This window comes from Etheostoma cragini, chromosome 8 (assembly GCF_013103735.1).
Source record: "Etheostoma cragini isolate CJK2018 chromosome 8, CSU_Ecrag_1.0, whole genome shotgun sequence".
NCBI classification, from domain to species: Eukaryota; Metazoa; Chordata; class Actinopteri; order Perciformes; family Percidae; genus Etheostoma; species Etheostoma cragini.
Genome location: NC_048414.1, coordinates 1,558,513 through 1,580,625, shown reverse-complemented (window position 1 = coordinate 1,580,625; position 22,113 = coordinate 1,558,513). Strand labels below are relative to the sequence as shown.

Genomic DNA, 22,113 nt, shown 5'->3' with positions numbered 1-22,113 from the left:
AGGGACGTTGTAGAGCGTCCTCTGGTGGACAGACTATGTAACACCATCACTAACAGGGACGTTGTAGAGCGTCCTTTGATGGACAGACTGCACAATGCCATCACTAACAGGACTTGGACTTTAGCTCAGAGACTTGAGACTTGACTTGGACCCTAGCTCAGAGCCTTGAGACTTGACTTGGACTCTAGATCAGAGACTTGAGACTTGACTGGGACTCCTGCTCAGAGACTTGACTTTGTCTCCAGGTCAGAGACTTGACTTTGACCCTAGCTCAGAGCCTTGTGGGCATCTCTAGCGTCTGCAGCAGTTTCAGCTCCTGTCAGAGACCTCAAAAGAAGAAGATTACATGATAAACAGCCTTCTTAAACAGCCTGTGGTTGTGATACATTCGGGTCTATTTTCTGCTCCTGTGGTTGCAATAAAGAGCATTTTTATTGTCACCCATCTATGTAAAGCACAGTACAGTTACACATGAGTATCTTAAATATTATAATTTAAATAGGCCTATTTTTTTTTAAATTTTAAAAGAAGAATCTCTGGTATTTTGATTGAAATGAAGACGTTTTTCAAGATATGTTGGGGGGCAGTAGGGCTTCATTGTCTCGGTTTATGCATGTAGTTCCGACAACGCACCACTAGATGGCGGTGAACACTGGGCTGTCCATCTTTACATCACTCACCTTACAGCTCTGATTTCAGCCTGACTTTACTGTACACAGAGCAGGACAACAGGTTGATTCTAATCTGGGACAAAATTACAAACCTGTAAAACATGCAAGAGCTTCTTAATCTTCTCCGGGTTTTTTCCCGGCACGCTATTGTTGTGTTCATGAATGAAATGTACCTGAGATGAGCCACTTCAGCTGTCCTCTGCCTGCTAAAAGTCACAGCCAACTTTCATTTCTATCAATAACTTTCCACTTAAGGAATTATTCTTTAAGTGCAGCTTAGTTACTCTCTGTTGAGCAGGGCAGCTTTCCCTCATCACAGCTTTAAAGGTCCCATGGCATCAAAATGTCACTTAATGAGGGTTTTTATAACGTTAAATGAGTTCCCCCCAGCTGGCCTACGGTCCCCCAGTGGTCAGAAATGGCAACAGGTGTAAACCGAGCCCTGGGTATCCTGCCCTGCCTTTGAGAAAATGAAAGCTCAGATGGGCCGATCTGGACTCTTGCCCCTATGAGGTCATGAGGGGCATACATATACTAAAGAAAGCTCCTTGTGGGACTGGCTGTAGTGGCTGTAATTCTGCACCAAGGCTGAACTTTGGGGAAAAGACTTTAGATACAGTATTAGGGACCACTAAGGTCTATAGAAAAGAGACTTCAGGTACAGTATTAGGGGACCACTACGGTCTATAGAAAAGAGACTTCAGATACAGTATTAGGGACCACTAAGGTCTATATAAAAGAAACTTCAGATACAGTATTAGGGACCACTAAGGTCTATATAAAAGAAACTTCAGATACAGTATTAGGGGCCGCTAAGGTCTATATAAAAGAGACTTCAGATACAGTATTAGGGGACCACTAAGGTCTATATAAAAGCATCTAAAGAGCACCATGTCATGGGACCTTAGTAGTAATTAACCTGTTTCTTTGTTTGATAAATGACATTTCAGTAGATTTAATTATGCATTTGACCAACACACACAACACACACTCATGAAGACAATATTTGGAATATATACTGTGTATTAACATTTTAAAACAAAGATTTCAAGAGAACATATAGGCCTATATAAAGTTTTAATTTCAAATAGTATATATTTTGCAGCAGATCAGAACACAATCCAGTTGTTTTGTTCAGGGAACACATCAATCATCAACTAAATGGTTCAGACAAATGTGAAGTGCGTGTGAAACCTGGGCTCTTTGCTCTCAGTCTGCCAGGGTAATCTAATCAAAACTGCTGCAGAACGGCATGATGGGAGTCATAATGTCTGTCTGTGTTGTTTCCTGTCCGCAAGTTCAATCCCAGATCAGACTACCGACTGATCACGGCCACTTTACGCAGTGATTGGCCAGGCGTGAGAAAGTAAACAGGGTTTGAACCTCTTAATTTTTCACAGAACTACAAATGAGAGCAACACTCGAAAGGTCTCCAAGGAGAGACTGTCTCTAATATCACCGTACCGCCTCTTTTGTGTGGCTTTTCACTCTGACTTTGAGTGTTTGATGAGGGTATAATCATCATAGCCCAACAGTCTGCAGCAGATTCCTCCTCCAAAGATTGTAAATTTATGAGATAAACTTCACGGCAGTCCATCAGTTGTTGAGTTAACCAAAGTTGTGGACAAAAACACACACACACACACACTGACATTTCTAGAACCAAAAAACTCAAAACACACATAATTTAAAGTGCATGCAGACTTCAGACAACAGTAGATCAATACACACTGAGTGACTTAGAGAAGCTCCTATGTCAGGCATCTTTTAGGCTGGTTTCATGAACCAATCATACACATAGCTGTGAAAAGTAATGCACTGTAATTTGAATGCATTCCACGTATTTGGCATATGCCCCACATTGACTGCTGCTGTATAACGGCGTTTTTCCACTGTTGGTAGCAGCTCGACTCGCCTCGTCTCTACTTGACTCGACGCACTGTGCGTCCGTTTTCCATTGCAGATTAGTCCTCATGCTCATTAGCCTCATGCGCGAGGCGAGTGTGGCTGGTCGTCGTGGCAGGAAACTGCCGAGACCTAACGCAACACACACGCTGAACGTCGAAGGTGTGTTGTTTTTTATGCAGGCAGGTTAGTTTCTAATGAACCTGGAGGCAGCAACAACAATAACAAAAAACGATGGATAAGCTATTTACCGGTAAACACGGTGGGTTTGTTCAGCGACGATGACGCAGTGATTAGTGACAATTCCCTCCGACCAATCAGCAGTCTGCAGGTCTTCACGTCACCTTTTGGTCAGCTCTTTTGGACAGTAGTACAAGACAAAAAGTACCTGTTAGCAGGTACCAGGGACATTTTTCGCAATGGAAAACGGAGCATGGTGACTTAGTTAGTTTTAGCACTTCTACCTCACAGCAGGAAGGTTCTTGGTTCGAATCCAGGTCGCTCCGGGCCTTTGTGTGTGGAGTTTGTGTGTTGTCCCCTGTGTTTGCGAGGGTTTCTCCGGGTGCTCCGGTTTCTTCCCACCATAAAGACATGCATGCTGGGTAGGACTACAGATGAAAAATAGCAGATTTACATTTACAGAAATGTTGCTTAATGTGCATTGTCCTAATCAAATAAAAAAGGCAAGTGGAGTAGAAACCATGCAGTGGATAAACGCTATAAGAACGTGTAAGGAGGTGGTCAGTGAGGACAGATGGGTCATAACACGCAGGGCTATTAGGTGGGGGGAATGGACTTTGTGTCCCAAGGACGTTAATGGTCCCGGGACTACTACTTCAGCGGACCGGTGTTTTAACCCAAACCACGATCCTTTCTCAAATCTTAACTTGTTTTGTACAGCACATTGAGCTGCAAATGTGTTAGCAGTGTCAAGTCAATCAGACTTACGTTGTGAGGGCTGATTCCTTTCCAAAAATGCTTTTTTGATTGTTAATTACGTAGCCTGCATGTGGCCGATTGGGCTCCTGTTCCTTGGGTACGCAGTGCAACAGTGTTTCTAGATCATTCCAGGTCACAGGAATTTAAGCCATGGCCGAGGACGACAAATAATAATAAATTGGAGCAAAAACAATGTAATTAAATCCGGGAACTCGTCGTTTACAGAAGGTCTTTAGACCCCAGAACGCGCTCCAGAAGGTTACCTACTCAGGACTTCCTCTGTTGTTTTGTCCAGTAAATCAGAGTTCTGTTGTGCACAGATGAGGAGGGGCCAACCTAACAATAGGGGGGCATCTCTGCCCCGAGAGCTGCCAGGGTCCTGAGAGAGGGACTACAGGGGGACAGAGACAGTTCAGCAGCTTATCAGATGGACAACTTCTGTATCTGAGGTTTAAAAAACCAAGAGACAAGACAATCATCCAACAGGAGGCCTTGATCCTATGCTCAGTCTGCAGGGACAGAAAGGTACGTTATCTTATCCTAAAACTATTTTAATTTCCTCTCTTTGGAGGATATCTTTTCTCATCAAACCATAAGTGGCAGATTTGGTCACTTAGGTTAGCCAATGCTAACACTCAAACTCTGTGAGTCGGTTGAAAACGCAGTTTCCAGCAGACTTTTTCATGTTTCTAGGTAATAATTTTTAAAACCAGAACTATAGTTTAGGTAACCAGGCCAAAAATCTGCATCCTCAGCACTTAGTGATCCATAGGAGACATGGGAAGAGGAGCAGTATTGTCCATGTGTTGCAGGGGAAACTAGCTATCCTAGCATCTTGGCTCCCACAGTGTGGATGCTAAAGTCCTTAGCAAGGCATGCAACTTACATTAGAGCAGAACAGTTTAACCAATTTCTTTCACTTTTGCACGCCATTTCGGCATGTAGAGAAAACCAAAGCTTGACAGACCTGCTGTTACTTGTTGCTCAGCTGCGATTGGACGATTGCTGTTTCAAGGATTAGAGAATGGTCCATTCAGTGATTTCAGATTCAGACAATTTGCACTCAAATGCTCATGGTAAAAGGTCAAATGAGCTACCTTTTCTGAATATTTTGTGAAAAACTGTATTCACTTCATTCAGATTTGAGGATTTTCTTAATCACTTCAATACAGTTTTCGACAAACAGCTGGACAATGACGTTTGACATACTGTATGTTAGAGGGGATAAGAAAATAGACAGACGGTCTTATTGGCTAAAATTTAAAAAGTAAAATGTAAAACGCAGCTTGTCGTTAATGCAGCAGTGAATCGTCTGAGTGCTGGTCTTAATAAAACTATAAAATCACATCTGGAAACTTCAGCAAAGTGAAAAACCTGGAGATGAACCAGATGTGTTCAGGGTCAGTGAGAGTGATGGCGTATAAAGGCCTCATTGGTAGTCTGTTTCGTTTCAAAAAACCAAAAAGGACTTTGTTTTCAGGCAGACCGAGGCCAAAGTTGAGCTGCAAATTTAAGTTTTTTTACTCTTTCTATACCTAACATAGACAAGTGTATACAACATAGTAATTAAGTTAGGATAAAGAAAGGTTTCATGGGATTTACACAATAATGACTGAGTTGAACTTTAAAAGATCCATGCAAATTGTTTGCCAAATGTTGAGCCAACATCCTGATAATTAGGGCTGCAACTAACTAATTATTTTCATAGTTGATTAATCTGACGATAATTTTGCTGATTAATTGATAATTTGTTTGGTTTTTAAAATGTCAGAAAACGGGGAAAAATGTGTTTCAGTGTTTCCAAAAGCCCAGGATGGCCTTCTCAAATGTCATATTCAGTTTACTGCCACAGAGTAGTGAAGAAACTAGAAAATATTCACATTTAAGAAACTGTAATCAGAGAATTAAAAAATGTTTTTAGAAATCTGGACTAAATATATACTGTATATATATATATATATATATATATATATATATATATACATATATTTATGTATATTGGTCTGTTGGACGTGCAATTATATTTGTCTTAAGTCAGGGCATGTAATGGGATATTCTAACATAAAAATTTTTTTTTGCATGCAAGTTCAACAGTATTTTGTAAAGAAAATATTAAGTAAGAAGAAGAATTTAATTGGAACACACAATAATCAGTTTTGTCCTCCATATAGAGGGTGTTTGCGATCATCCACAGAAAAGATAACCTCTGGTGGGATGATCGGTTACGAGGGAGGTAGGGAAGGACTGGAAGAATGATACAAAACTCTTATTTTATATCTCCTCGGTCCTCAGCTGAACCTTAAGTTGTCCTGGCCCTCCTTTTGTTAAAAGCCGTTTTAGAGATCTTATCCCTGCCCCGAGGAGCATGGAGGATGGAGTGAGGATGGAGGATGGATCTCGGAGATCCGCGAGAGAAGCCTTCCCTGTTGTTACTAACTCTGCCCATACATCTGACACATTCATGTGATGTTTCAGAGGGAAGGACGTCTCATCCTTCTAAAAACCCATTTTCTCGTTTCTCCTCGCAAGATTTTCTTGCATCTCTCCCATGCTTCCTCGCTGGGATGGATTAAGAAAGGGAAGCAACCCAAGGAAGGAATTTAAATCCCGGGTTGAAGCCTAGATGTCTTCAAGGAAACCCCGCAAGGGACAAATGTCCTCTATCAGCTCTGATCACATCATTGCATCATCATTGCCTTCACAGGAGACCAATCTATTTTTTGGGACTCAGACAGAGAGTAACTCTTGAAGTGCAGAAAAAAAGACATGCTTGTTAATTGGTGGAGCATCAGGCCAGTGTTGCTGTCTGTCAATGAAGACCTTTGTCTGGAGAATAATATGTCCACTCCTCTCTCTCACACACACTTGTTTTGTAGACACATTTATAAATACACACAGACACACAGACACACACACATACACACTCTACATACAGTATATGTTGGAAGTCGAATCAGGAGTCTGACTCAGACTTTCTGTGGTTTAAAAGCCCCCCCCCCCCCCAACACAGACACCGACAGACAGACACACACACACACACCAACACACAGACACACACACACAGACAGACACACACACACACACACACACACACACACACACACACACACACCCACCCCATGGTGTGTGGTGTTGCTGAATAACGGCAGTCACCCTGTCTCTGGTTGTATTACTGGATCATTAAATGCTAATTCAAGGCTGGCTTCATATTTTCCAGATTACACTGTAAAGTGGTCCTGAATCAAACACACTCGCTCCTATTCTCCAGACTAGCCTAAATACAGGTTTGGATGGATGTGACACCCACAATAAAACATCGCCACATCTGCACACACCACTGGCCAAAGAACATCAGATTAAATCCAGCTGACAGAAGCCTGCTAGCTTGGAGAGCTAGCAAGCTTTTTCTGTTTAGTAACTCTCTATTGAATTAGAATGATGTAAAAACAAAGAGGCAAGGTGTCTGGATGTCCAAGTACCGATAAAACACAAAGCTACTGTTACTGAGCTAGCAATTTTCTTGTCTCGTTAGCTCATCCCTCAGGCTTGCTAAGTGTCAGCAATTTCACTATCTTAGTCGCTAATGTAGCAACACATTTGCACTGTTTATTTAAAGGACATTTTTGACTTCTGTCTCATTCAAAGAGTATGAAAAGTGGCGCCACACAACTACTAATATTTAAAGGGGCCATATTATGAAAAAAAAAAAAAACACTTTTGTGTCTCTGGTGCAACCACACACATTCCTCGATCCCCACAACTTGGAAAAACCACTACCCACGGTGTTTTGAGTTCGATCCGGTTTCTGAATGTCCTCTCCCTTCAGTCTCCGGGTGAGCTGTTCAAATCTCCACGGCTTTCTACGTCACTAGGTGGCTAAGGACACAAGGTGGCTAACAGTAGCACATCCTAGCGCTAGCATGCTAGCTCGTTCTCAATGGCAAAACACTGCTACAACACACACTAGTTCACCATATTCTCCAAAAGAACTACTTCCTGTCGCTGTTCTGCAGGTATTCCACAAGTGTCCCTTGTCTAGAAGAAGTCTCCCAGCTAATCCTGCCTTGAATTGACCAACGTTGGAGAAAGAGTTGTCTAGCTGATGTGACCTTACCTAGCGTACCTAACAACTCAAAATTAAATGTTTTGTCCACCAGCCAAATGGCTAGCGAATATTCCTATTTCACAAGAAACTCAACAGCTCATCTTTTATTTTTTGCTGGTGAACTTGCATATTTTAACAGTATTTGGCTGGTGTATGGTGCTAATGTTAAACCCTGGTCATTAGCATTGCAGGTATTTGGTCATAAACCAAAGTAGTGAACAAATGGAAGACTTTGACCCGATGGGGGTGCTGAATGAAAACTTACGGGATCACGGATGTTGCAGAGTACATCCTCTAAAGACCATGGATGTCTGAACAAACGTTTTGTAAACCTTTATTTTCCATAGGACAGATGAAGACATGAAAGGTGGGAACGACACGCAGCAAAGGGCCGCAGGTTGGACCCCAACCCGCTCCACCACCCGAGCCAAACCGGCCACGCCTGGATTTCAATGGAAATCCATCCCTTATACATATAATTCCAGTCTGTACCAAAGTGGTGGACTGACCAACTGAGATTGCTATCCCCAAAGCCATGGCAGTAGCGTGAGGGTTCATCATGATGGTTGGCTCCCACTGACACTTTACCCCTTGTCCTCTTCTGGATCCAATCAGTTGACTTCAGCTGCTTTTTGCCGTTTCGTTGTGTCTGTCTGAGACAAAACTTCAAACCGAATCTCCTGTGTCAGTTTGGGGGGTCTTTCTTGTGGTCTGTAGTTGTCGTGCTTCCAGGCCTTCTGGTGGTTTGGAGGACAGCCTGAGTGGCTTCACCGCACTCTGTTTGTCTTGGATCAGTATCTGCACAAGAAAACTTTCAGCTGAGAGGGTTATGAAACTGGTGAAAGTCTGAAGAAATGCTTTCCTAAACTGAGAAAACCTTCTGATGCATCACAGCCTTCTTAAAACTGTTTTGAAGGAAACATTTTGACAACGATTTTGTCAAAACTTTGGAGGTTTTCTGTTCTGTTCCATCTCTACACTCACTGATCCACATCCATGATTGCTTCTATCATAAAGTTCTCATGCCATTAAATTCAGCAGAGAACATAAGATGAATGAAAAGTTTAAATGATTGGAGAAGCCTCAGCCCACTGGCGGTTTCCTGCTCTGCTACTCTGGTTACAATCACGCACAAAGAATGATGGGAGATTTTCCGTGGCGTCCTTGGAGGGAACCTCAGTGGCCATGTTTCCCAAGAGAGGGGTCATGATGTCTTTGGAAAAACTAAAATATGAATTACTTGCATATGAGGGGGCGCCAGGAGCAATTAGATGGGGCTCTTACATAAAGAGCTGGAGGGAACAGTTTTGGAGGAACGAAAATAAAAGGCAGAGCCTAACCATGTATTTTGAGTATGTACTGGGAGACTAATGGGGTTTTTGAGCTTTGTAGTTGTATTTCCTAAATAAAAAGCTTCAATTTCAGCCAGTTTCGTTGAGAAAAAACGCAGAATTTTCTGTCGTCAGATGTTTTTTTGGGGAGGTGTCTTTAAAAGTTTAAATAAACCTTAACTTGACATTTGGCCAGCAATTCATTTTTCAGTTATTTGGAGCAGTTAATGTTTTCCCATGTCAAATTAAGGACTATGATGATTTACAGTAAGAGTTATTTCTGCACTGTAAGTTGATTTAAAACCTGTACAGCAGCAAAGATCTCCTCCACGTTTGTTAACATTTTCCTGAACATATTTTTTTCTGTTTCTATGTATTCTATATATTGACCAATAGGAATGTATCTGCACATTTATCACATAAAACTTTAACTTTTTTAATGAATTAAACCAGGTTTCAGCCCTCAGTAGAGTCTACAGGACGTTTTGACTGTAGACAAAGGGTCTCTAGGGACGTTTCACACCTGTAGTTCAGTAGACTCGGTGCAAGTCTGGGGTGAAGTTCCGAGATTGTTGCATTTTTCATTTTGTTTGGTTGGCTTTCACACTGCACTTTATCAAACGCAACAAACACTGTAAACAAATGTCACACGGTCGACCCACTGACACGCCGTGACACTCCCTGTTCTCTGAAATGATGCAACATCAAATTTATAATGTCTTGGGTGTTCTTAATGGCTAACAATGTAAGCAGCTGATAGGCAGCGAGTGAAGGCGAGGGCGGGCCTGATGAGAGAGATGTGTAGATGATGTGTTGTCACACAGGTGACGAGCAATGTGTGGTCACATTAGGTTATGGATTTAAAAATGTTATCATCTGTTAAATCATATATAAGTGAGTCACTTGTGTGCGAGGCTGAAATAATTAAATGGTTCAAGTCCACATACGGACCAAAGCATGGTTGTGGACTAGTAGCTGGAGAGGTGCCAGTTCACCTCCTTGGCACTGACAAGGCGCTCTTAAGCAAGGCACCGAACCCCAAACTGCTCGGGGTGCCTTTCCATGTGCAGCCCCCCCACTGTGACATTTCTCTATTTAATGAATGTCTAGGTACTGAGCATGTGTGTGTAATTCAGGCCTGTGTGTAATAACAACAGAGTGAAAATTGTAATTTTCCCTTGTGGGACTAATGAAGGATACATTAATCTCAATCTTATAACAGGCAAGAAAATGCACTGTTTTTAGGTTCACGTCCTATATTTGGGTCGGCTCTCACCTGAAGTGAACCACCCCAAACCCCCAGACTATCTGACAATACGCTGCAGGGTTCTTATAAATGCACCAAACGGCTCAGGTGTGAAAGCAACTCTAAGGGACTGGTTAGAGTTTTAATGGGTAGAAAGTAAGTAAAAGGGAAGAGCTTATCCTGACTGCTGTCCTTATCCTGACGGCTCTCTCTGGGGATTTAAACCTGCATCCTTTTCATCACAGTCCTGCACCCGCTGACAACAGGAGCTTTGTGTTTTGTTGTATTGTGGAATTTGGAGCATTCACAATGATCATCACTCATGTGTCCTCTCAGAGGCCTGCCTGATTATCTCTGCTCACTGAAGCTCATATTATGTTTATTTTCCCTCCAAACATGTCAATTATCTCCTCTGCCTGTGTAGGACCACTAATTGCTCCATGAGGAATCAGGTGCCATGGTGCTGATGGGGCTCCATCTGCTGGCACTGGCCCTGTGGGTTGGCGTTGGAGTAAAGCTCCAAGTTCGGGGCGACCAGATAAAGCCGACCCTAGCACCTCTGATCCCTCACCGGCCTTTTGTCATAGTGTGGAACGCGCCATCTGAATCCTGCCGCCATCGATTCAAGGTGGACTTGGACCTCAGCGTTTTCGACATTGTAGCGAACCTCAACGAAACCCTAAGCGGACCAAATGTGACCATATTCTACCACAGCCACTTGGGATACTACCCATACTACTCCAACTCCGGGGTCCCTATCAATGGTGGACTGCCGCAGAACCAGAGCATCTCCAAACACCTGAACAAGGCCCGGGCGGACATCGACAAGCTAATCCCCCACAAGGACTTTCGAGGCCTAGGTGTCATCGACTGGGAGAACTGGAGGCCTCAGTGGGTCCGAAACTGGGGCTCAAAGGACATCTACCGCAACAAGTCAAAGGAACAAATCCGGAAACTTCACCCGAACTGGCCGGAGAGCAAGGTGGAGAAGGAAGCGAAGGAAGACTTCGAGAGGGCTGGGCAGACCTTCATGAACCTGACTTTAGCTCTGACTGAAAGCCGCAGGCCGGACGGGCTGTGGGGGTTTTACCTGTTTCCAGACTGCTACAACTACGGATACAAGCAGCACCCACAGCGGTACACCGGCGAATGCCCCAACGTTGAGCATGTACGCAATGACCATCTGATGTGGCTCTGGAAGGAGAGCACGGCCCTCTACCCGTCCATCTACCTGGACTACGAGCTCAAGTCCTCCGCCAACACTGTCAAGTTCGTCCACTATCGAGTCAAGGAAGCCATGAGGATCGCGTCCATCGCCCGCACGGACTTCACATTGCCAGTGTTTGTCTACTCCAGACCTTTCTACGCCTACACTTTTCTGGTTCTTTCAGAGGTAAAGTTTTCGGTTCTAAATCACAAACCTTTACAATTGAACATTGTTCATCAATTGTCATGATGGTTGCTTGTTCATCCCTGGTGTGGCTGTTTGTGTGAATATTGTATTTAATCAGTATAGGTGAGCATGTACTTTAAAGATGCTTTCCCAGACACCTCTCAGCATCTTTGTAGAGTATTTGTAGATTATAAAGACAATAATAACTAGCCAGTTTAAGGTAGATTCAGTTATTGATTTAGATTTGTTTACTAAGCTAAAATCTATCATGTCATGTTTCAGAGCGACCTGGTTCACACCATCGGGGAGAGCGCTGTCTTGGGAGCGTCGGGCGTCGTTCTCTGGGGATCATCCGAGTACTCACGATCAAAGGTGACGATAAAAAGTGTAATAAAAAAAATATTGGTCAAACTGTAGAGTTAGAAGTGATTAAAAACGGTGCCAACTTAAAGTTTAAAGTTTCAATACAAAATTCAATAACGGAAGCTTTGAATGCACAACTCAGAGAAAAGTTATAGTCTTAAGCTGAATCCATGTTATATAGCATCGTACATCATAGCATGCATTCACATAAAACGAGCCACAAGCATTCAGAAAGACTAAATGTCAAAGACATAAAGTGCGGTCACTGAGCATAAAGCAAGGCTTCATAGTTTCTGACATCATTGTTCTCTCCTCCAGAACTTGATGTTGCCAAAAACAGTGATATTTGTTTTCTGACCAAACTTTTCACAGACACAAACCGGGAGACAAAGCATCTGATGTGTGAAATGAGATGAGTGGAAGTGGTCGGGATTTCTGTTGTTGTCAGTGGATTTTTAAAATCCAGTTTACAGCATACTGAGCTATCAACCCAGGAGAAGAGTCTTTCTGAAGAGAGCTTCAGTAGCTATGTTTGCATCCACAGGTTTTTATCCAAATTAAGTGATTTTGAATGAAAAATGCCTTCTGTAAACGGTAAAATTCAATTGAATTTCATGAATATCGACTCAAAGGAAATAGGTTCGGTCCCATTGGATTTTTACTTGATTGGCTTGTGCGATAAACGCTGATGGAAACGTTATTTGTAGAATAAATTATGAATTGCAATTCAGTTTTAGGTAATTTCATGGTTGCAACCCGCCACAAAAACAAAAAAGAAGAAGTTTTAGTTCGTTCCCGCCCAGTATTTTCTCTCTGTTTGAACACATGGGGAGTGTCAACAAAGACAGATGGAAGTGGACGGACGAGGAGACGAGAGACCATTGGAATTTGATTTACGAGCAAAATGTAACGGCTATTTTAGATAGCAAAAATCTAAGAAATGGCATAATTTATCAGGAATTCGTAAAGGAAATGGCCAAAAAGGTTAGGACAAGCCAAGGGACATCCTCTGGAGTTGTCTGGCAGCGGTGCTGAAAGGAAAAAAGGCAATTTACATTGGCATCATCATAGCAATATGTAGTTAGTGTTGTTGTCTTCTTATAGCTTGACATGTTGCTCTCAGCTGGCACATAAGCACTATTATAACTTGTGCAATTTTCATGTGTTGGTAGAGGGCGGCATCCATTTTGTCTAGAAAAACTTTACTCGCAAAAGTTTGCTTGAATGTTGTGCGAATCAGTGCGAAAATGAATGTATACACCTTCAAATGTCTCAAATCAATTCGATATTCCAATTTGATCGCAATACAGCATGTGACGTCATTATGCACGGGTGTTTATTCGTTTTTGAAGCCGTTGGATGGAAACACACTTTCACCAGCTTTATTTGTAGGAGTTTTCTTTACCAGACTTCAGGTAATTTCATTGACAAGTGGATGGAAACTTATGTTATGACACAACTGAAATTAGCTTATTCTCACTTGAGTTTTCATTGTCATGACTCTTGAAAGCCTTTACGTATCACTGTAAAGTCCAGCGAACTGCCAGAAATCCCAGCCTCCTCCGTTATGTTGAACAGAATCATTTGGTTTATGTTTTTGAGATCATCTAACAGACAAATGACTGTGTCTTGTTTTTTGTCCTTCCTCTTTCAGAGAAACTGCATGACTGTGAAGAAGTACATCGACGGTCCGTTGGGACATTATGTCATCAACGTCACCTCCGCCGCCAAGCTGTGCAGCAAAGCGCTTTGCAAGAAGAACGGCAGGTGCGTCCGCAAGAGCCTGGACTCGGGCGCGTATCTGCACCTGAACCCACGCTTCTTCCACATCCATCGCAACCCGACGCCCAGGGGGCCCCGATTCCACGTCAGCGGCCACCTCAACAACCTCGACATCCTGGACATGAAGCACAAGTTCACCTGCCAGTGCTACCAGGGCTGGACGGGCGTTTACTGCGAGATGCCCCAGGCTCAGGCTCCACCCCCGGCTCCTCCTCCCCCACCTCAGCCTGCCTTCCCTCTGCCTCACCCCAGAGAGAACAGCCTGCTGGGGGATATCCTACTCATCCTGTCACTCCATTTCTCCTGTCTGTGTATCATCATGTTCCTGGGACTCTGTCTGATTATCAAGTGTCTGATACTGGAGACTTAATTTTAGAGTTTTAGCCAGACCCAAAGCTGCAGTTCCTCTAATGGCCACAAGAAAACTGTTGAAATTAATGGGAAAACGTCCAACTTCGCTCTACAAACATCAACAAATACAGTTATTATTGTGTGTCTTTGTGGTGATTCTTTTTAATTAAAGGAATATTTCACTAAAACACTATGTTTTAAGTATCAAACACGCCTGTAAGCTCAAAAGGGTTGTACTTAAAAGTTTGTAGCTTCCTCATTTACAAAAGATGGATTCACAATTGTGACTGAGGCTGACTTACCTTGCACGGCAGCTGGATTTTCGTGGTATCAGAAGATCACAGAAGAATTGCGGGATCACACTGCACACAAAAATCCATCTGGCCAGGTTTCAAGTAATGCGTTTGTGTCTGAACCACCATCTTACCGAACCATTCGGCGTCCGATTAGGAGCAACGGGCAGTTACGTGCGTGGTTTAGGTGTGACAGCCCCAACGTGATAAAAAGATGGTTCATCCAATCACCTGCAAGGTATTTTTTGAAAGTGCCCGCCCTTTTCCAAACAGCTTCTCAGATGATTCTGTATTAATAAACCATCTGGTGTGTCAGATTTACTGTTTTGCAGCATAAAAAAAAGACTGAAACATCTACAGAAACTTCTGAAACCAGTGAACTAACCTTCATCTCTGCTCTTCAATCGACCATTTTCTGCCATTTTTCCAGATCAGGTACATTGTACAGTAGTGGAACATCCCTCTTCCTCATCCACGTCCTCCAGCTCCCCTTGCATTTGTTTCTAAGGCAACAACAACAACAACAACACAACAACAGTACTTTTATTCAACCAAAATCAAAGTGCACCACTGTTTATCGTGCATGTATAACCTATCAATTACATCTCCAGTCTTGAAGTGCAACGAAGAGCTTACATCTGCATGTTAGTTGTTTTTTTTGTTGCTGCACCCCTGCCATCTTGTTTGACAAGTTCCTTTGACACGGTTTTAAAGGTCCCATGACATGAACATTTCCCATTTTTAGGTTTTTTAACATTAATATGAGTTCCCCCAGCCTGCCTATGATCTTCCAGTGGCTAGAAATGGCAATAGGTGTAAACCGAGCCCTGGGTATCCTGCTCTGTCTTTGAGAAAATGAAAGCTCAGATTGAATCTGGAATCTCGCCCCTTATGAGGTCATAAGGTTACCTCCCTTTTTTCTGCTTTGCCCGCCCAGAGAAATTGGCCCACCCATGAGAGAGACAACATGGCTTTCAAACGAGCAAAGTGGCAGTTGGTCAAGGCCACAACCCCCAACCTCCACCTTGCCCCTCCTCAAAAGCTACAGACTCAGAAATGGCAGATATTAAGGAAAGCTCATTGTGAGACTGGCTCTAGTGGCTGGAAATCTACACCAAGGCTGAATTTTGGGAATGAGACTTCAGATACAGTATTAGGGGATCACTTAGATCTATATAAAAAAGACTTCAGATACAGTATTAGGGGATCACTTAGATCTATATAAAAAAGACTTCAGATACAGTATTAGGGGACCACTAAGGTCTATATAAAAAAGACTTCAGATACAGTATTAGGGACCAGTAAGGTCTATATAAAGAGACTTCAGATACAGTATTAGGGACCAGTAAGGTCTATATAAAGAGACTTCAGATACAGTATTAGGGACCACTAAGGTCTATATAAAAGCATCCAAAGAGCACCATGTCACAGCACCGTTTCTCTTTAAGACCAATGGAACTACAAACTACAAACATTTCAGAGCATACAGGAGGTGAATATACTTAAAAGATGGCATGTTGCATTAAGAACTAATCACTTAATTTTGTATCTGATTTCTGATAATTTATCTGTAAGTTGACTTTTTTCTGTAAAACCTTTAGAGGGAAAACTGGAAAGAAAGAAAGGGATCTCTGGAGTTAATTTTCTTTAGCAAGAGGCCAACACAAACATTGTGCGTCTACATAAAACCAATCAATAAATCATCTAAATCCTAGAAGACAGTTCAGTGTTGCACAGTCTCAGACGTTTGTTTAAAATTAGGATAATGACTGTAATGAGGCTGACATCGCAGGCAGCGCTACATCAGTAAATCCGGGTGGTGATGGTGAAGACGTTCAAGTGAGTCACAGCGAGCTGCGGCGGGACGGCTCACATCACCAAACACTTTAACAATAGTCTGTGTTTGTCCCACGGGAAAGGGAGGAACCGCGTGTCAAACAACTGTTTTGGGTGAAGAGAGGAGGGAGGGGAAGCTCCTGTTGCAACCGAAAGGTTCACGGTTCACCAACAAGAGCTGTCCCCACAGAGTGAGGATTACAGAAAGTGTTGAAGTCAGCTGATTGTAAATGAATGAATTTCTTTTAAACTCAACTCTAACAGAAGAAGCTTCGCAGTTTTGTCTATCATTATTAGATGTATCTATATTTCTACATGTGTTATAACTGAGCCCAGTAAGGAGTGGGAGGGAGATTTAGTCTTGTGATTCCTGATCTCATTGAACTAGAAGGATTCCTGCATATGAACAGCTTTAATAGTGGAGCAGATAAGTGTTTTCCAATGCTGGAAATGGCGGCCATCTTGGAAAATGGTGGCCATTTTGACAAATCAAATGGCTAACGTTATTTTTCAAATTATTGGCCCCAGAGAGATAACCACACCAAATTTGGTGCTTGTATCCACTTGTGAACGATTTTCCCCCTTATCTGCCCCCCTATAAAGGAAAAGCTTTTTAGAAAATACCCTCACTTACTAAGGAGTGTCACGATGGTCCAAATCCACTCTATGCTGTGTCTTTTGACTTCAAAGCTACAGTGACATGACACAGCTACATGTCTGACAACGTTATGGAAAGGATTTCTAAGGAGTTCGACCTTTCTATTAAAGTGTAAATAAACAGTCTTTTTAGCATCGTGAAGTACACCTCACTCAAAGTTGACAGAAAACAAAATAAAACTATGAAAAGCTGTTTTGGGTCGAATTACCACAGCTGTAGTGTTGGTTCTAGTGGGTTTAGCTGGTCTCAGAGCTGTTTTTGGTTAAACAGAGAGGTTAAAAACAGATAAAAGGGGCTATCTCTGAAGGGATCCTTTGCATAATGTTGTCAGACACTTACTAATAATAATCTACTAATAAACTACATATTAACCTGAGCCTGTCAGTGGCAAAAACAGCACTTTTAGTGAACAAAATTGACAATGCAAATTTGCCCCATATTGCAAACCGGCCTGTGGCTACCTGTTATAGCGCTCTTGCTAAATACTGGACCAGTTTCAAAGCTTGTAGTTCCCATCAGTTACTTAGACACACAAACATAGACAAAAAAAGTGGTCCAGATCACGCTTTGGAGACTCAAGGCCATGTGCAAGGGACACTTCAAAGACTTGATATATATTCCCAAAAGGACAGGGACAGTAGATTCCGTCTGTAAAGCAAAGGATGTCGTTGACATGTCCTCACATGTCCTCATATGTCCTCACATGTCCTCACATGTCCAGAGAGTGCCCAGGATGCCTGTATGGTCACATTTGGCTGCACGTGGACTTCTGCAAGGAGGACAGCTTTTGTCCCGAGAACCCTCATGGCTACACAAACACAAAAAGTAGAATTAGAGCTTCAGTTGCCTCACTCTGATTTATGGCACTCCCCCCCCCCGGACTCAAACCACCAACAATCTGGAGAAAAAACAACAATGAAAGTAGAGAGGTAAGCATGAAACTAATGTATAATGAAATAATGAAAATAATGAATTTATAGTGAAATAAAATGTACATTATACTGACCTTACGTAACTTTTTACCACAGATTTGAGATATTGGGTCGTGCATTGGTTCGATCCATTGCATGGCTGTGAATTAACTATTGTATATACAGTACATTTTATTTGTCACAGTCAAAACATTGCTGTCTGTATAAACACTCTTGGTCCACCATGGATTAAATGTTACTTTTCTACAGACCGGCCTTTGCTTGATCACCTCCTGATGAACCTTTACCGGGCACGTAAAACACAGTGACTCAGGAGCTTTTATACCAGATGGAAAAATGGAGAGTTTGGTCCAGCAAAAGCACAATTAAGCAACTTTTAGTGGTTTTCGGATGCTCTGACAGGACTGACGAACCACCAACCGCTCCACCCAGAGTGGAAACTGTCAGGTCCACTCAGGGGGAACATTTATTCACTCCCGGCTTTGTTGTTGTTGTTGAAATAAACTCACTCCTCCCCTCCAAAACACCTTTGACCTTGAGTTTTTAGACATAAGCGGAGTTCAACCTACAATTTCCACAGGATGCGGAACGGCTGCGGATCCGCAGATAGTGCGGGACAGGAAGTCGAGCACAGAAACAAAATAAAAACATCCGGTTAATTTTCAAAATAAAATAGAGTGTGCTCACGGCGGATCACATTTCCCAGCACCACACCTTGAAAACAGCACCGAGTTGTTTCCTCTCTATTCCTCTGGACGGAAATAAACCGTTTTTTTTTTTTTTAGTGGTTCTATTCTACATGAATTTGCGAGATCTGGTAAAAAATCCCCAAAAATATATAATAATAATAACAAAACTCATTGTAGCAGCAGCTGAGACCTGGCCTACCACTTGCGGAACCCAACATGAGCACGTATGGACAAAACAAACATGCTAAAAAAACACGTATGGTCATTTTTAAAGCACATTTTAAATTATATTGTAACAATTTAACAAAAGCCCTTATGAAATCCAATCAGAGTGTCACGTATGGGACTGCACCATTATCCAGTATGTTGTCTACTTAACGTTTACCCAAGTAGTTGAAAATAAACAACCTCAAATTGCAATATTGTGGATATATAGTAAGTAAAATAAGAACAATACAACGAAGAGTGTAAGAAAGGTTTGAAGAATAGATATAAAGGAACAAATGGAAGTTGAACTGAGTCCCTTCCGAGTCAAACTAAACCATTTTCATTTTTTAAATGCTCTGCAAAGTCTTGACTGTGGCTCCTTAAATATTTGTTTAACTTCCAAGCACCCTTTATCTGTCACATGTGGGTTTTTACTCTGTGTATTAACCCTCATGTTGTCCTCATGTTGTCCTATATCAATGTTCTTTTTATTTCCCCAAAATAACATGATTGATTCCACCCAACGCTCTTTGGCAAGTACAAATCTCTACTTTCATTAATTTTGGGGCGTCTTATTCAATTTTATAGCATTTGAAAACAAATTAAAGTGTTTTTGAAATAGTATTGAGTAAAAGTTGACATATTCCTGTATGTGATTATCCTATATCCTATCTTATTCCTTTAATTTTAGTCTCAATAATTCCTAATTTCTGCTTTTCTAACTCAAACATTAGGTATAATTTCCTATAAATGAGGTTTATTGACCATAAATTTAAATAATAACTGTTAAACTAAAGTTAATAAGTTAGTGTTAATACGGTTAAATGTAAAAAAAATGGACAAAGATTAAAAAAAGTGTTTAAAAAGGGACAAAACAAGTTAGTAAAAGTTAAAAACATCAATTAAAAAGCATCAAAGTGTTCAGTTTCAATTTTGACTGGAAGACAACACAATGGTTAATATATTCATTCAGTGTTATTCAGAGTAAAACTTGACTTGATGTGCATCCTGCAGCTATTTTGACTTTCAACAAGCTTATATTTGGACCTTTTGGTGGCGCGAGATGAAAAGGTCAGAGGATCATCAGGGTCATTAGGATATAATAATGGTCTGAAGCAGGCTTCACGGCCTTCCAGTCTCCTCGGGAGTAGATGTGACTCGGCCGCGTCCTTCTGACAGCGTGACTCAGCCGGTGTTATTATGGGATTATGATGATTGACACATGAGGAAGTAAACAGCCTCAGCGTATGCAAGTCACAGTCCTTCTCAGTTTCCTGTCAGGGTCTTGTTTCTTCTCCATCTTCTAAACACCAACCTGAGAATGTGAGAACAGAGGAAATGATGCTGTCAATGACAGTTAAAATCAGAAAATAATCAGACCTTTTTAAATGTCACAGTTAGTTTCCTTCCACTGTTTCAACACGGCCGCATTTACAGAGTTTACTTTCTCAATCACTGTATTCTATATCCTAAACTGAAAAACATTCATCAGTCAATATGTCCTAAACACACAGAAACCAAACCCCTGTAATTTCACAGCCCACAGCCATCAGTTCGCTCCTGCCCTTTAGCTAATAACCATAATCAGCTTTAGTTCAGCGTCAGCAGTCATTCGGGATGTTCAGCTCTTCGGCACCGAAGGTGGAAAAGACTCAACGCAAGTTTTAAGTGTTTTCCTTTAAACTGACTGATCTTTCAGAAAATGTTTGCACTCTGCAAGAAATCAAAGCAGTTGCTCTTAGGTTAACGGATAGTCTTCAGAGACGTTTTCTGCACATTGCGGTGCGTCATCGGAGGAGTCTGGTACTCGTCTACGTTGATTGTCAACAAATGTGCAGAGGTGGAAAAGAGTACACAGATATTCAACTGAAGTAAAAGTACTATTACTTTGTTGACATTTCACTTAAAGGTCCCATGCCATGGTGCTCTTTGGATGCTTTTATAGAGACCTTAGTGGTCCCTAATACTGTATCTGAAGTCTCTTTATATAGACCTTATTGGTCCCCTAATACTGTATCTGAAGTCTCTTTATATAGACCTTAGTGGTCCCCTAACACTGTATCTGAAGTCTCTTTTATATAGACCTTAGTGGTCCCCTAATACTGTATCTGAAGTCTCTTTATATAGACCTTAGTGGTCCCCTAATACTGTATCTGAAGTCTCTTTTATATAGACCTTAGTGGTCCCATAATACTGTATCTGAGGTCTCTTTCCCAAATAGTGGGGGCAAGATGGAGGCTGGGGGGGTTTGGCCTTGACTAACTGCCCATATTCTTGTTTGAAAGCCATGATGTCTCTCTCTCATGGGGGGGTTGAATTCTCTGGGCGGGTAAAGCCGAGAAAGTGAAGGAAACCTTGCCCCTTATGACCTCATAAGTTACTTTCCACCACTGGCAAAATCTTTAAAAACGGCTCAAAAATATGTGAATGCTTTACTTACTAAAAACAGCTGGTCAATGTAGTTTTTAGCAAGTGTTACTTAAACATGAGACATGAGACAATTGTTTGTTGGGGACTATTTGCAGTGGCGGAGTGATTTTCATTTGGCGCTCTAGAGAATGTTTGTTTGGTAAACTGAACCCTGCTTTGTAGGCTCAGAATTCAAAGAAAAAATGGACCAAGAATCTTGAAGTAAACTTATAATCCAGACTGGAAAATGGCTGAAAAGAATCTGAGTTCAGCGTCTGAGTTTTAAGACCAAATTGTGCCGCAGCGTTAAAGCGACGCTGTGGCTACACACGTGGAGATAACGACCCTGTGACATAACCTGACGTTATCCCTTTCAAAAAATGTAACCCCATGTTTCGGCAACGCATGACGCTCGGCCGTGGCTCGGTAGCTTTCCCCCCCCGACTCATTTCCTGGTTCTCCTTCTCCATAAACAACATGAAAATCATGGAGATGGTCAACTTGTCCTGCTACAGACCTCCGACCATGGTCAGAAACAACAGGGGAGACACTCTCTCTCTCACACACACACACACACACACACACGCACGCACACGCACACGCACACACACACACACACACACACACACACACACACCAGGCCACTTACGTAGATAACGGCGAGAGCTCTGCGTCGAGCCTCCTCAGAAGCTTAAATCGAGCTGTCTGCAGCTCTGATTGGCTGTTTATCAGCTGTTCATCGCCCCTCCGCTGCCTCTCCATCATCCTGCTGATTACAGGCCGGGAGGGGGTGCAGATAAACATTTACCACCGTCGTACACAAACAATTAACGAGGTCTAAACACCGACGAACGACGATCCAGATGGATAGGATGTCTCACCTCCGAAACCACCGAGACTGATGACTTACCCACTGAAGAAAAAACACATCGTTTCCTCGTGGTTATCAAAGTTAAATCACAGAGGAGTCGATCTGAGAAGAAAGAAAGGATGAAAACACTGA

At 42.1% G+C, this 22,113-nt stretch overlaps 1 protein-coding gene across 1 annotated transcript; it reads left to right on the top strand.

The window, feature by feature from the left end:
* The first annotated feature begins 3,870 nt into the window (after nt 1-3,870).
* hyal6 (hyaluronoglucosaminidase 6) lies at nt 3,871-14,713 on the top strand. Its single transcript, XM_034880258.1, has 4 exons — nt 3,871-4,040; nt 10,622-11,590; nt 11,873-11,962; nt 13,608-14,713. The coding sequence occupies exons 2-4, from the start codon at nt 10,655-10,657 to the stop codon at nt 14,103-14,105; spliced, it is 1,524 nt and encodes a 507-aa protein (XP_034736149.1). The 5' UTR covers nt 3,871-4,040; nt 10,622-10,654; the 3' UTR covers nt 14,106-14,713.
* Nucleotides 14,714-22,113: the final 7,400 nt, after the last annotated feature.